This window comes from Oncorhynchus mykiss, unplaced genomic scaffold (genome assembly GCF_013265735.2).
Source record: "Oncorhynchus mykiss isolate Arlee unplaced genomic scaffold, USDA_OmykA_1.1 un_scaffold_272, whole genome shotgun sequence".
NCBI lineage: Eukaryota > Metazoa > Chordata > Actinopteri > Salmoniformes > Salmonidae > Oncorhynchus > Oncorhynchus mykiss.
Genome location: NW_023493726.1, coordinates 139,744 through 155,434, shown reverse-complemented (window position 1 = coordinate 155,434; position 15,691 = coordinate 139,744). Strand labels below are relative to the sequence as shown.

The following is a 15,691-nucleotide window of genomic DNA, read 5'->3' as shown; positions in this document are numbered from 1 at the left end:
TGCTGGTGTCCTTTAGGATGGGAGCTGTTCTGAGATCATACTGCTGGTGTCCTTTAGGATGGGAGCTGTTCTGAGATCATACTGCTGGTGTCCTTTAGGAGGGGAGCTGTTCTGAGATCATACTGCTGGTGTAATAATAATGGTGTGTAATAATCATAGACATTATAACCAGGGTAATAATGGTGTGTAATAATCATAGACATTATAACCAGGGTAATAATAATGGTGTGTAATAATCATAGACATTATAACCAAGGTAATAATGGTGTGTAATAATCATAGACATTATAACCAGGGTAATAATAATGGTGTGTAATAATCATAGGCATTAAAACCAGGGTAATAATGTTGTGTGTAATAATCATAGACATTATAACCAGGGTAATAATGGTGTGTGTAATAATCATAGACATTATAACCAGGGTAATAATGCTGTGTGTAATAATCATAGACATTATAACCAGGGTAATAATAATGGTGTGTAATAATCATAGGCATTAAAACCAGGGTAATAATGTTGTGTGTAATAATCATAGACATTATAACCAGGGTAATAATGGTGTGTGTAATAATCATAGACATTATAACCAGGGTAATAATGCTGTGTGTAATAATCATAGACATTATAACCAGGGTAATAATAATGGTGTGTAATAATCATAGGCATTAAAACCAGGGTAATAATAATGGTGTATAATAATCATAGACATTAAAACCAGGGTAATAATAATGGTGTATAATAATCCTAGGCATTAAAACCAGGGTAATAATGGTGTGTAATAATCATAGACATTATAACCAGGGTAATAATGGTGTGTAATAATCATAGACATTATAACCAGGGTAATAATAATGGTGTGTAATAATCATAGACATTATAACCAGGGTAATAATGCTGTGTGTAATAATCATAGACATTATAACCAGGGTAATAATAATGTTGTGTAATAATCATAGACATTATAACCAGGGTAATAATAATGGTGTGTAATAATCCTAGACATTAAAACCAGGGTAATAATAATGGTGTGTAATAATCCTAGACATTAAAACCAGGGTAATAATGGTGTGTAATAATCATAGGCATTAAAACCAGGGTAATAATAATGGTGTGTAATAATCATAGACATTATAACCAGGGTAATAATAATGGTGTGTAATAATCCTAGACATTAAAACCAGGGTAATAATGTTGTGTGTAATAATCATAGACATTATAACCAGGGTAATAACTGTGTGTTCCAGACTCGGTGGGGTGTGTGGACCCAGAGGAGTGTGTGAGGGTGTGTGGAGCGGAGGTGGGCTGCTCCAACATCGCCTTCCCCAAACTGGTCATCGAGCTCATGCCCAGCGGTGAGTGAGTGTGTGTAATGGTGTATGTGTGTAAAAGCCTGGTTTAGATTGTATCCGTCATGTCCCTGGGTGGTGTAGAATGTCTCTGGGTGGTGTAGAATGTATCCGTCATGTCTCTGGGTGGTGTAGAATGTCTCTGGATGGTGTAGAATGTATCCGTCATGTCTCTGGGTGGTGTAGAATGTATCCGTCATGTCTCTGGGTGGTGTAGAATGTCTCTGGATGGTGTAGAATGTATCCGTCATGTCTCTGGGTGGTGTAGAATGTATCCGTCATGTCTCTGGGTGGTGTAGAATATCTCTGGGTGGTGTAGAATGTATCCGTCATGTCTCTGGGTGGTGTAGAATGTCTCTGGATGGTGTAGAATGTATCAGTCATGTCTCTGGGTGGTGTAGAATGTATCCGTCATGTCTCTGGGTGGTGTAGAATGTCTCTGGATGGTGTAGAATGTATCCGTCATGTCTCTGGGTGGTGTAGAATGTATCCGTCATGTCTCTGGGTGGTGTAGAATATCTCTGGGTGGTGTAGAATGTATCCGTCATGTCCCTGGGTGGTGTAGAATATCTCTAGATGGTGTAGAATGTATCCGTCATGTCTCTGGGTGGTGTATAATGTCTCTGGGTGGTGTGGAATGTATCCGTCATGTCTGGGTGGTGTAGAATGTCTCTGGGTGGTGTAGAATGTATCCGTCATGTCTGGGTGGTGTAGAATGTCTCTGGGTGGTGTAGAATGTATCCGTCATGTCTGGGTGGTGTAGAATGTCTCTGGGTGGTGTAGAATGTATCCGTCATGTCTGGGTGGTGTAGAAAGTCTCTGGGTGGTGTAGAATGTATCCGTCATGTCTGGGTGGTGTAGAATGTATCAGTCGCATCTCTGGGTGGTGTAGAATGTCTCTGGGTGGTGTAGAATGTATCCGTCATGTCTGGGTGGTGTAGAATGTCTCTGGGTGGTGTAGAATGTATCCGTCATGTCTGGGTGGTGTAGAATGTCTCTGGGTGGTGTAGAATGTATCCGTCATGTCTGGGTGGTGTAGAATGTCTCTGGGTGGTGTGGAATGTATCAGTCATGTCTCTGGGTGGTGTAGAATGTCTCTGGGTGGTGTGGAATGTATCCGTCATGTCTGGGTGGTGTAGAATGTCTCTGGGTGGTGTAGAATGTATCAGTCATGTCTCTGGGTGGTGTAGAATGTCTCTGGGTGGTGTGGAATGTATCCGTCATGTCTGGGTGGTGTAGAATATCTCTGGGTGGTGTAGAATGTATCCGTCATGTCTCTGGGTGGTGTAGAATGTCTCTGAGTGGTGTGGAATGTATCCGTCATGTCTGGGTGGTGTAGAATGTCTCTGGGTGGTGTAGAATGTATCCGTCATGTCTGGGTGGTGTAGAATGTCTCTGGGTGGTGTGGAATGTATCAGTCATGTCTCTGGGTGGTGTAGAATGTCTCTGGGTGGTGTAGAATGTATCCGTCATGTCTGGGTGGTGTAGAATGTCTCTGGGTGGTGTAGAATGTATCCGTCATGTCTGGGTGGTGTAGAATGTCTCTGGGTGGTGTAGAATGTATCCGTCATGTCTGGGTGGTGTAGAATGTATCAGTCATATCTCTGGGTGGTGTAGAATGTCTCTGGGTGGTGTAGAATGTATCCGTCATGTCTGGGTGGTGTAGAATGTCTCTGGGTGGTGTAGAATGTCTCTGGGTGGTGTAGAATGTATCCGTCATGTCTCTGGGTGGTGTAGAATGTCTCTGGGTGGTGTAGAATGTATCCGTCATGTCTGGCTTGGATTGGAATAGACAATACCATGGGGTTGGCTTGGATTGGAATAGACAATACCATGGGGTTGGCTTGGATTGGAATAGACAATACCATGGGGTTGGCTTGGATTGGAATAGACAATACCGTGGGCTTGGCTTGGATTGGAATAGACAATACCATGGGGTTGGCTTGGATTGGAATAGACAATACCATGGGGTGGGCTTGGATTGGAATAGACAATACCATGGGCTTGGATTGGAATAGACAATACCATGGGGTTGGATTGGAATAGACAATACCATGGGGTTGGATTGGATTGGAATAGACAATACCATGGGGTTGGATTGGAATAGACAATACCATGGGGTTGGCTTGGATTGGAATAGACAATACCATGGGCTTGGATTGGAATAGACAATACCATGGGGTTGGATTGGAATAGACAATACCATGGGCTTGGATTGGAATAGACAATACCATGGGGTTGGATTGGAATAGACAATACCATGGGGTTGGATTGGAATAGACAATACCATGGGGTTGGATTGGAATAGACAATACCATGGGCTTGGATTGGAAAAGACAATACCATGGGGTTGGCTTGGATTGGAATAGACAATACCATGGGGTTGGATTGGAATAGACAATACCATGGGCTTGGATTGGAAAAGACAATACCATGGGGTTGGCTTGGATTGGAATAGACAATACCATGGGGTTGGATTGGAATAGACAATACCATGGGGTTGGCTTGGATTGGAATAGACAATACCATGGGGTTGGATTGGAATAGACAATACCATGGGGTTGGATTGGAATAGACAATACCATGGGGTTGGATTGGATTGGAAAAGACAATACCATGGGGTTGGATTGGATTGGAATAGACAATACCATGGGGTTGGCTTGGATTGGAATAGACAATACCATGGGGTTGCATTGGAATAGACAATACCATGGGGTTGGATTGGAATAGACAATACCATGGGGTTGGCTTGGATTGGAATAGACAATACCATGGGGTTGGATTGGAATAGACAATACCATGGGGTTGGATTGGAATAGACAATACCATGGGGTTGGATTGGATTGGAATAGACAATACCATGGGGTTGGCTTGGAATAGACAATACCATGGGGTTGGATTGGATTGGAATAGACAATACCATGGGGTTGGCTTGGATTGGAATAGACAATACCATGGGGTTGGATTGGAATAGACAATACCATGGGGTTGGATTGGAATAGACAATACCATGGGGTTGGCTTGGAATAGACAATACCATGGGGTTGGATTGGAATAGACAATACCATGGGGTTGGATTGGAATAGACAATACCATGGGGTTGGCTTGGAATAGACAATACCATGGGGTTGGATTGGAATAGACAATACCATGGGGTTGGCTTGGATTGGAATAGACAATACCATGGGGTTGGATTGGAATAGACAATACCATGGGGTTGGATTGGAATATACAATACCATGGGGTTGGCTTGGATTGGAATAGACAATACCATGGGCTTGGATTGGAATAGACAATACCATGGGGTTGAATTGGAATAGACAATACCATGGGGTTGGCTTGGAATAGACAATACCATGGGGTTGGATTGGAATAGACAATACCATGGGGTTGGATTGTAATAGACAATACCATGGGGTTGGATTGGATTGGAATAGACAATACCATGGGGTTGAATTGGAATAGACAATACCATGGGGTTGGATTGGATTGGAATAGACAATACCATGGGGTTGAATTGGAATAGACAATACCATGGGGTTGGATTGGAATAGACAATACCATGGGGTTGGATTGGATTGGAATAGACAATACCATGGGGTTGAATTGGAATAGACAATACCATGGGGTTGGATTGGAATAGACAATACCATGGGGTTGGATTGGAATAGACAATACCATGGGGTTGAATTGGAATAGACAATACCATGGGGTTGGCTTGGAATAGACAATACCATGGGGTTGGATTGGATTGGAATAGACAATACCATGGGGTTGAATTGGAATAGACAATACCATGGGCTTGGATTGGAATAGACAATACCATGGGCTTGGCTTGGATTGGAAAAGACACCAGATTGACTAGAACTGAACCCTCAGCCCTGTGCCTTGAATGAGGATGTGGATTAAAACGAGTCAATAAGGGTTACCTCTAACACTTACACTAACCCCTACCCTCTAACCCTTACCCTAACCCCTAACCCTAACCTCTAAACTCTAACCCTAACCTGTTGCAGGCAAAGACTGATACCCCATCATTTCTGTAGTACCTCTTCGATACTGGTGTAAATAGTCAATGGAATCCAACGCTCTCCATGTGTGTGTAGGTCTGCAGGGCTGATGATTCCATGTATGTGTGTGTAGGTCTGCAGGGCTGATGATTCCATGTGTGTGTGTGTAGGTCTGCGGGGCTGATGATTCCATGTGTGTGTGTGTAGGTCTGCGGGGCTGATGATTCCATGTGTGTGTGTGTAGGTCTGCGGGGCTGATGATTCCATGTATGTGTGTGTAGGTCTGCGGGGCTGATGATTCCATGTGTGTGTGTGTAGGTCTGTGGGGCTGATGATTCCATGTGTGTGTGTGTAGGTCTGCGGGGCTGATGATTCCATGTGTGTGTGTGTAGGTCTGCGGGGCTGATGATTCCATGTGTGTGTGTGTAGGTCTGTAGGGCTGATGATTCCATGTATGTGTGTGTAGGTCTGCGGGGCTGATGATTCCATGTGTGTGTGTGTAGGTCTGCAGGGCTGATGATTCCATGTGTGTGTGTGTAGGTCTGCGGGGGCTGATGATAGCAGTGATGATGGCAGCCCTGATGTCATCGTTGACCTCCATCTTTAACTCCTCCTCCACGCTCTTCACCATGGACATCTGGAAGAAGTACCGCGCGTACGCCTCGGAACGGGAGCTGCTATTGGTCGGCAGGTCAGTCGCTCACACTGGAACAGCTGCTATTGGTCGGCAGGTCAGTCACTCACACTGGAACAGCTGCTATTGGTCGGCAGGTCAGTCACTCACACAGGAAAAGCTGTTATTGGTCGGCAGGTCAGTCACTCATACTGGAACAACTGCTATTGGTCAGTAGGTCAGTCACTCACACAGGAACAGCTGTTATTGGTCGGCAGATCAGTCACTCACACTGGAACAGCTGCTATTGGTCGGCAGGTAAGTCACTCACACAGGAAAAGCTGTTATTGGTCAGCAGGTCAGTCACTTATACAGGAACAGCTGCTATTGGTCGGCAGGTCAGTCACTCACTCACACAGGAACAGCTGTTATTGGTCGGCAGGTCAGTCACTCACACAGGAACAGCTGCTGTTTAGACATAGGTTCTATTCTTAGAGATGATGTCATTGTATACGGTTCCTAAATCTCCACTGTGTGTGTGTGTGTGTGTGTGTGTGTGTGTGTGTGTGTGTGTGTGTGTGTGTGTGTGTGTGTGTGTGTGTGTGTGTGTGTATGTGTGTGTGTGTAGGATAGTAACAGTGATTCTGGTGGTGATAAGCGTGGTGTGGATTCCAATCCTGCAGTCGGCCAATAGCGGACAGCTCTACGTTTACATCCAATCAGTGACCAGTTACCTGGCTCCACCCGTTACCGCTGTCTTCTCATTGGCTATCTTCTGGACCAGAACCAACGAGCAGGTAAAACACACTTTAGTCCAAAAGGAAGGACAGTCAAGAATCTTTTTTCTTTTGGGTTAGCAGGAAACAAACCCATGACTCTTGGTGTTGCAAGCACAGTGGTCTGAGCCACATAGGACATGTAACAGAGTATAGTTTGTCATATAATTAGGGTTATGTGATCAGAGGGTTCTATAGTTAGTCATATAATTAGGGTTATATACTGGTGTGATCAGAGGGTTCTATAGTTAGTCATATAATTAGGGTTATATACTGGTGTGATCAGAGGGTTCTATAGTCAGTCATATAATTAGGGTTATATAGTGGTGTGATCAGAGGGTTCTATAGTTAGTCATATAATTAGGGTTATATACTGGTGTGATCAGAGGGTTGTATAGTTAGTCATATAATTAGGGTTATATACTGGTGTTGTCAGAGGGTTCTATAGTTAGTCATATAATTAGGGTTCTTCACTGGTGTGATCAGAGGGTTGTATAGTATAGTTAGTCATATAATTAGGGTTATATACTGGTGTGATCAGAGGGTTGTATAGTATAGTTAGTCATATAATTAGGGTTATATACTGGTGTGATCAGAAGGTTCTATAGTTAGTCATATAATTAGGGTTATATACTGGTGTGATCAGAGGGTTCTATAGTATAGTTAGTCATATAATTAGGGTTATATACTGGTGTGATCAGAGTGTTCTATATTATAGTTAGTTATATAATTAGGGTTATATACTGGTGTTATCAGAGGGTTCTATAGTATAGTTAGTCATATAATTAGGGTTATATAGTGGTGTGATCAGATGGTTCTATAGTTAGTCATATAATTAGGTTTATATACTGGTGTGATCAGATGGTTCTATAGTATAGTTAGTCATATAATTAGGGTTATATAGTGGTGTGATCAGAGGGTTCTATAGTTAGTCATATAATTAGGGTTATATACTGGTGTGATCAGAGGGTTCTATAGTTAGTCATATAATTAGGGTTATATACTGGTGTGATCAGATGGTTGTATAGTTAGTCATATAATTAGGGTTATATACTGGTGTGATCAGAGGGTTCAATAGTATATTTAGTCATATAATTAGGGTTATATACTGGTGTGATCAGAGGGTTCTATAGTTAGTCATATAATTAGGGTTATATACTGGTGTGATCAGAGGGTTCTATAGTTAGTCATATAATTAGGGTTCTATACTGGTGTGATCAGAGGGTTCTATAGTATAGTTAGTCATATAATTAGGGTTATATACTGGTGTGATCAGAAGGTTCTATAGTTAGTCATATAATTAGGGTTATATACTGGTGTGATCAGAGGGTTCTATAGTCAGTCATATAATTAGGGTTATATACTGGTGTGATCAGAGGGTTCTATAGTTAGTCATATAATTAGGGTTATATACTGGTGTGATCAGAGGGTTCTATAGTTAGTCATATAATTAGGGTTATATACTGGTGTGATCAGAGGGTTCTATAGTTAGTCATATAATTAGGGTTATATACTGGTGTGATCAGAGGGTTCTATAGTTAGTCATATAATTAGGGTTATATACTGGTGTGATCAGAGGGTTCTATAGTATAGTTAGTCATATAATTAGGGTTATATACTATAGTATAGTTAGTCTTATAATTAGGGTTATATACTGGTGTGATCAGAGGGTTCTATAGTTAGTCATATAATTAGGGTTATATACTGGTGTGATCAGAGGGTTCTATAGTTAGTCATATAATTAGGGTTATATACTGGTGTGATCAGAGGGTTCTATAGTTAGTCATATAATTAGGGTTATATAGTGGTGTGATCAGAGGGTTCTATAGTTAGTCATATAATTAGGGTTATATACTGGTGTGATCAGATGCCTCAGGATAACTCCTTATGATTTAGGGTTATATACTGGTGTGATCAGATGCCTCAGGATAACTCCTTATGATTTAGGGTTATATACTGGTGTGATCAGATGCCTCAGGGTAACTCCTTAAGATTTAGGGTTACATACTGGTGTGATCAGATGCCTCAGGATAACTCCTTATGATTTAGGGTTATATACTGGTGTGATCAGATGCCTCAGGGTAACTCCTTATGATTTAGGGTTATATACTGGTGTGATCAGATGCCTCAGGGTAACTCCTTATGATTTAGGGTTATATACTGGTGTGATCAGATGCCTCAGGGTAACTCCTTATGATTTAGGGTTATATACTGGTGTGATCAGATGCCTCAGGGTAACTCCTTATGATTTAGGGTTATATACTGGTGTGATCAGATGCCTCAGGGTAACTCCTTATGATTTAGGGTTATATACTGGTGTGATCAGATGCCTCAGGATAACTCCTTATGATTTAGGGTTATATACTGGTGTGATCAGATGCCTCAGGATAACTCCTTATGATTTAGGGTTATATACTGGTGTGATCAGATGCCTCAGGGTAACTCCTTATGATTTAGGGTTATATACTGGTGTGATCAGATGCCTCAGGATAACTCCTTATGATTTAGGGTTATATACTGGTGTGATCAGATGCCTCAGGGTAACTCCTTATGATTTAGGGTTATATACTGGTGTGATCAGATGCCTCAGGATAACTCCTTATGATTTAGGGTTATATACTGGTGTGATCAGATGCCTCAGGATAACTCCTTATGATTTAGGGGTATATACTGGTGTGATCAGATGCCTCAGGGTAACTATTTTTACTGTACCTTGTATGGCTCTTTGTTTTCATATTAATTAATGAACTGATCAACCGTAACTCATCTTGCTCTTGGCTCATGATGGTGTTAACACTATGAAATTCCACTTTGTTGACATTTTTGTTTGATACTTAACAGTTTGAAATGAAGGACTTGGAGCCATGTTTAAGGGTTTCAAATGTGTTTTCTGTTTGATTCTGGGTTTGGTTTTCAAGGACACTTAACAGTTTGAAATGAAGGACTTGGAGCCATGTTTAAGGGTTTCAAATGTGTTTTCAGTTTGATTCTGGGTTTGGTTTTCAAGGATACTTATTAATTAAGAAAACAGCTTGGCACATGATAAACAGTTGTCTTCCCTCTTGTTCTGTTAGACGTTTTGTTGTTGAAGAAAATGTTTTGTAATTACATTTAAGAAGGCATGATAGCGGCACCTAGCGGATGCCTGTAATTATCAGGAACAGGCAAAGTTACTTTTCAAATGTTGGAGCATTAAAATGATTCTGATTAATTAGGAAACAATGTACAGTATCAGTCAACAGTTTGGACACCTTCTCATTCAAGGGTTTTCTTTATTTTTACTATTTTCTACATTGTAGAATAATAGTGAAGACATTAAAACTATGAAATAACACACATGGAATCATGTGGTAGCCAAAAACGTGTTAAACAAATCAAAGTACATATTTTATATTTGTGGTTCTTCAAGGTATCCCTCCTTTGTCTTGATGACAGCTTCACTCTATTCAGATGAGCCCTTTGTTAAGTAAATCAGGTGTTACATCTAGTGAAACGGAGACTGGAGTTGGACTTTAAGTTCTATTATTAAAATTATATTTTAGTCAGTCACGCAATTCATTTTCTGCATTTTACATTTTTTAAAAGTTTGTCTTTGTAACTAGTGTGTAATTCCTAGGTTTAGTTTTAGTATGTACTTTTTAGGGTTAGTGTGTACTTTTTAGGGTTAGTGTTAGTGTGTACTATTTAGTATTAGCGTGTAATTTTTAGGGTTAGTGTTAGTGTGTACTATTTAGGGTTAGGTTTAGTGTGTACTTTTTAGGGTTAGTTTTAGTGCGTACTTGGTAGAGTTAGTGTGTACTATTTAGGGTTAGTTTTAGTGCGTACTTGGTAGAGTTAGTGAGTACTATTTAGGGTTAGTTTTAGTGCGTACTTGGTAGACTTAGTGTGTACTCTTTAGGGTTAGTTTTAGTGCGTACTTGGTAGAGTTAGTGAGTACTATTTAGGGTTAGTTTTAGTGCGTACTTGGTAGAGTTAGTGTGTACTCTTTAGGGTTAGTTTTAGTGCGTACTTGGTAGAGTTAGTGTGTACTCTTTAGGGTTAGTTTTAGTGCGTACTTGGTAGAGTTAGTGTGTACTCTTTAGTGTTAGTTTTAGTGAGTACTTGGTAGAGTTAGTGTGTAGTATTTAGGGTTAGTTTTAGTGCGTACTTGGTAGAGTTAGTGTGTACTATTTAGGGTTAGTTTTAGTGTGTACTTTTTAGGGTTAGTTTTAGTGCGTACTTGGAAGACTTAGTGTGTACTATTTAGGGGTAGTGTTAGTGTGTACTATCTAGGGGTAGTGTTAGTGTGTACTATTTAGGGGTAGTGTTAGTGTGTACTATTTAGGGGTCGTGTTAGCGTGTACTATTTAGGGGTAGTGTTAGTGTGTACTATCTAAGGGTAGTGTTAGTGTGTACTATTTAGGGGTAGTTTTAGTGTATTATTTAGGGGTAGTGTTAGTGTGTACTATTTAGGGGTAGTGTTAGTGTGTACTATTTAGGGGTCGTGTTAGTGTGTACTATTTAGGGGTAGTGTTAGTGTGTACTATTAGGGGTAGTGTTAGTGTGTACTATTTAGGGGTAGTGTTAGTGTGTACTATTTAGGGGTAGTGTTAGTGTGTACTATTTAGGGGTAGTGTTAGTGTGTACTATCTAGGGGTAGTGTTAGTGTGTACTATTTAGGGGTAGTGTTAGTGTGTACTATTTAGGGGTAGTGTTAGTGTGTACTATTTAGGGGTAGTGTTAGTGTGTACTATCTAGGGGTAGTGTTAGTGTGTACTATTTAGGGGTAGTGTTAGTGTGTACTATTTAGGGGTAGTGTTAGTGTGTACTATTTAGGGGTAGTGTTAGTGTGTACTATCTATGGGTAGTGTTAGTGTGTCCTATTTAGGGGTAGTGTTAGTGTGTACTATTTAGGGGTAATGTTAGTGTGTACTATTTAGGGGTAGTGTTAGTGTGTACTATTTAGGGGTAGTGTTAGTGTGTACTATTTAGGGGTAGTTTTAGTGCGTACTTGGTAGAGTTAGTGAGTACTATTTAGGGTTAGTTTTAGTGCGTACTTGGTAGAGTTAGTGTGTACTCTTTAGGGTTAGTTTTAGTGCGTACTTGGTAGAGTTAGTGTGTACTCTTTAGGGTTAGTTTTAGTGCGTACTTGGTAGAGTTAAGTGTGTACTCTTTAGGGTTAGTTTTAGTGCGTACTTGGTAGAGTTAGTGTGTACTCTTTAGTGTTAGTTTTAGTGAGTACTTGGTAGAGTTAGTGTGTAGTATTTAGGGTTAGTTTTAGTGCGTACTTGGTAGAGTTAGTGTACTATTTAGGGTTAATTTTAGTGTGTACTTTTTAGGGTTAGTTTTAGTGCGTACTTGGAAGAGTTAGTGTGTCCTATTTAGGGGTAGTATTAGTGTGTACTATTTAGGGGTAGTGTTAGTGTGTACTATCTAGGGGTAGTGTTAGTGTGTACTATTTAGGGGTAGTGTTAGTGTGTACTATTTAGGGGTCGTGTCAGTGTGTACTATTTAGGGGTAGTGTTAGTGTGTACTATTTAGGGGTAGTGTTAGTGTGTCCTATTTAGGGGTAGTGTTAGTGTGTACTATTTAGGGGTAGTGTTAGTGTGTACTATTTAGGGGTAGTGTTAGTGTGTACTATTAGGGGTAGTGTTAGTGTGTACTATTTAGGGGTAGTGTTAGTGTGTACTATTTAGGGGTAGTGTTAGTGTGTACTATCTAGGGGTAGTGTTAGTGTGTACTATTTAGGGGTAGTTTTAGTGTATTATTTAGGGGTAGTGTTAGTGTGTACTATTTAGGGGTAGTGTTAGTGTGTACTATTTAGGGGTCGTGTTAGTGTGTACTATTTAGGGGTAGTGTTAGTGTGTACTATTAGGGGTAGTGTTAGTGTGTACTATTTAGGGGTAGTGTTAGTGTGTACTATTTAGGGGTAGTGTTAGTGTGTACTATTTAGGGGTAGTGTTAGTGTGTACTATTTAGGGGTAGTGTTAGTGTGTACTATTTAGGGGTAGTGTTAGTGTGTACTATTTAGGGGTAGTGTTAGTGTGTACTATTTAGGGGTAGTGTTAGTGTGTACTATTTAGGGGTAGTGTTAGTGTCTCCTCCACCTGCATGGAAACCTTCCAGCCATTGGTCTGTGTGTGAAACAGTCTTTGTGTTTCACCATTGTATGTGTGTGTGTGTGTGTGTGTGTGTGTGTGTGTGTGTGTGTGTGTGTGTGTGTGTGTGTGTGTGTGTGTGTGTGTGTGTGTGTAGGGAGCATTCTGGGGTCTGATGGTGGGGCTGGTTGTCGGTGTGTGTCGGATGGTTCTAGAATTTGCATTCCCGCCTCCTCGCTGTGGTATCCAAGACGACGCCCCGTCAGTGCTGCGCTCCGTTCACTACCTTCACTTTGCCATCATCCTCTGCTTCCTGTCTGCTGCCGTTGTCATGGTGATATCACTGCTGACTCCGCCCCCCACTGAAGAGCAGGTATGATGACACTTTGTTTATCATGTCTTCACATCAACTCGTTCTTAACAATACTAACCTATGAGTGTGTTAACTTGTTGTTGTTGTTAATAATAATACTAACCTATGAGTGTGTTAACTTGTTGTTAATAATACTAACCTATGAGTGTGTTAACTTGTTGTTAATAATACTAACCTATGAGTGTGTTAACTTGTTGTTGTTGTTAATAATAATACTAACCTATGAGTGTGTTAACTTGTTGTTGTTGTTGATAATAAGACTAACCTATGAGTGTGTTAACTTGTTGTTGTTGTTGATAATAATACTGACCTATGAGTGTGTTAACTTGTTGTTGTTGTTGATAATAAGACTAACCTATGAGTGTGTTAACTTGTTGTTGTTGTTAATAATACTAACCTATGAGTGTGTTAACTTGTTGTTGTTGTTGATAATAATACTGACCTATGAGTGTGTTAACTTGTTGTTGTTGTTGATAATAAGACTAACCTATGAGTGTGTTAACTTGTTGTTAATAATAATACTAACCTATGAGTGTGTTAACTTGTTGTTGTTGTTGATAATAAGACTAACCTATGAGTGTGTTAACTTGTTGTTGTTGTTGATAATAATACTAACCTATGAGTGTGTTAACTTGTTGTTGTTGTTGATAATAATACTAACCTATGAGTGTGTTAACTTGTTGTTGTTGTTAATAATAATACTAACCTATGAGTGTGTTAACTTGTTGTTGTTGTTGATAATAATACTAACCTATGAGTGTGTTAACTTGTTGTTGTTGTTGATAATAATACTAACCTATGAGTGTGTTAACTTGTTGTTGTTGTTAATAATAATACTAACCTATGAGTGTGATAACTTGTTGTTAATAATACTAACCTATGAGTGTGTTAACTTGTTGTTAATAACAATACTAACCTATGAGTGTGTTAACTTGTTGTTGTTAATAATACTAACCTATGAGTGTGTTAACTTGTTGTTGTTAATAATACTAACCTATGAGTGTGTTAACTTGTTGTTAATAATACTAACCTATGAGTGTGTTAACTTGTTGTTAATAATACTGACCTATGAGTGTGTTAACTTGTTGTTGTTGTTGATAATACTACTAACCTATGAGTGTGTTAACTTGTTGTTAATAATAATACTAACCTATGAGTGTGTTAACTTGTTGTTGTTGTTGATAATACTACTAACCTATGAGTGTGTTAACTTGTTGTTAATAATACTAACCTATGAGTGTGTTAACTTGTTGTTGATAATAATACTAACCTATGAGTGTGTTAACTTGTTGTTGTTGTTAATAATAATACTAACCTATGAGTGTGTTAACTTGTTGTTAATAATAATACTAACCTATGAGTGTGTTAACTTGTTGTTGTTGTTGTTGATAATAATACTAACCTATGAGTGTGTTAACTTGTTGTTGTTGTTAATAATAATACTAACCTATGAGTGTGTTAACTTGTTGTTGTTGTTAATAATAATACTAACCTATGAGTGTGTTAACTTGTTGTTGTTGTTAATAATAATACTAACCTATGAGTGTGTTAACTTGTTGTTAATAATAATACTAACCTATGAGTGTGTTAACTTGTTGTTAATAATAATACTAACCTATGAGTGTGTTAACTTGTTGTTGTTAATAATACTAACCTATGAGTGTGTTAACTTGTTGTTAATAATACTACTAACCTATGAGTGTGTTAACTTGTTGTTAATAATACTACTAACCTATGAGTGTGTTAACTTGTTGTTAATAATACTAACCTATGAGTGTGTTAACTTGTTGTTAATAATACTACTAACCTATGAGTGTGTTAACTTGTTGTTAATACTACTAACCTATGAGTGTGTTAACTTGTTGTTAATAATACTACTAACCTATGAGTGTGTTAACTTGTTGTTAATAATACTAACCTATGAGTGTGTTAACTTGTTGTTAATAATAATACTAACCTATGAGTGTGTTAACTTGTTGTTGTTAATAATACTAACCTATGAGTGTGTTAACTTGTTGTTAATAATACTACTAACCTATGAGTGTGTTAACTTGTTGTTAATAATACTAACCTATGAGTGTGTTAACTTGTTGTTAATAATACTACTAACCTATGAGTGTGTTAACTTGTTGTTAATAATACTACTAACCTATGAGTGTGTTAACTTGTTGTTAATAATACTACTAACCTATGAGTGTGTTAACTTGTTGTTGTTGTTAATAATAACACTAACCTATGAGTGTGTTAACTTGTTGTTGTTGTTAATAATAATACTAACCTATGAGTGTGATAACTTGTTGTTGTTGTTAATAATACTCACCTATGAGTGTGTTAACTTGTTGTTGATAATAATACTAACCTATGAGTGTGTTAACTTGTTGTTAATAATACTAACCTATGAGTGTGTTAACTTGTTGTTGTTGTTAATAATAATACTAACCTATGAGTGTGTTAACTTGTTGTTGATAATAATACTAACCTATGAGTGTGTTAAC

General features: G+C 38.9%; 1 protein-coding gene across 1 annotated transcript in view; it reads left to right on the top strand.

Moving 5' to 3' along the window:
* Nucleotides 1–15,691, top strand: part of LOC118948947 (sodium/glucose cotransporter 5-like) — an 88,820-nt gene that overhangs the window by 71,391 nt on the left and 1,738 nt on the right. The window contains exons 11-14 of the mRNA XM_036973593.1: nucleotides 1,246–1,353; nucleotides 5,898–6,048; nucleotides 6,599–6,767; nucleotides 12,981–13,196. Of these exons, the coding sequence (XP_036829488.1) occupies nucleotides 1,246–1,353; nucleotides 5,898–6,048; nucleotides 6,599–6,767; nucleotides 12,981–13,196 (644 nt within the window). The remainder of the gene's footprint in view (nucleotides 1–1,245; nucleotides 1,354–5,897; nucleotides 6,049–6,598; nucleotides 6,768–12,980; nucleotides 13,197–15,691) is intronic.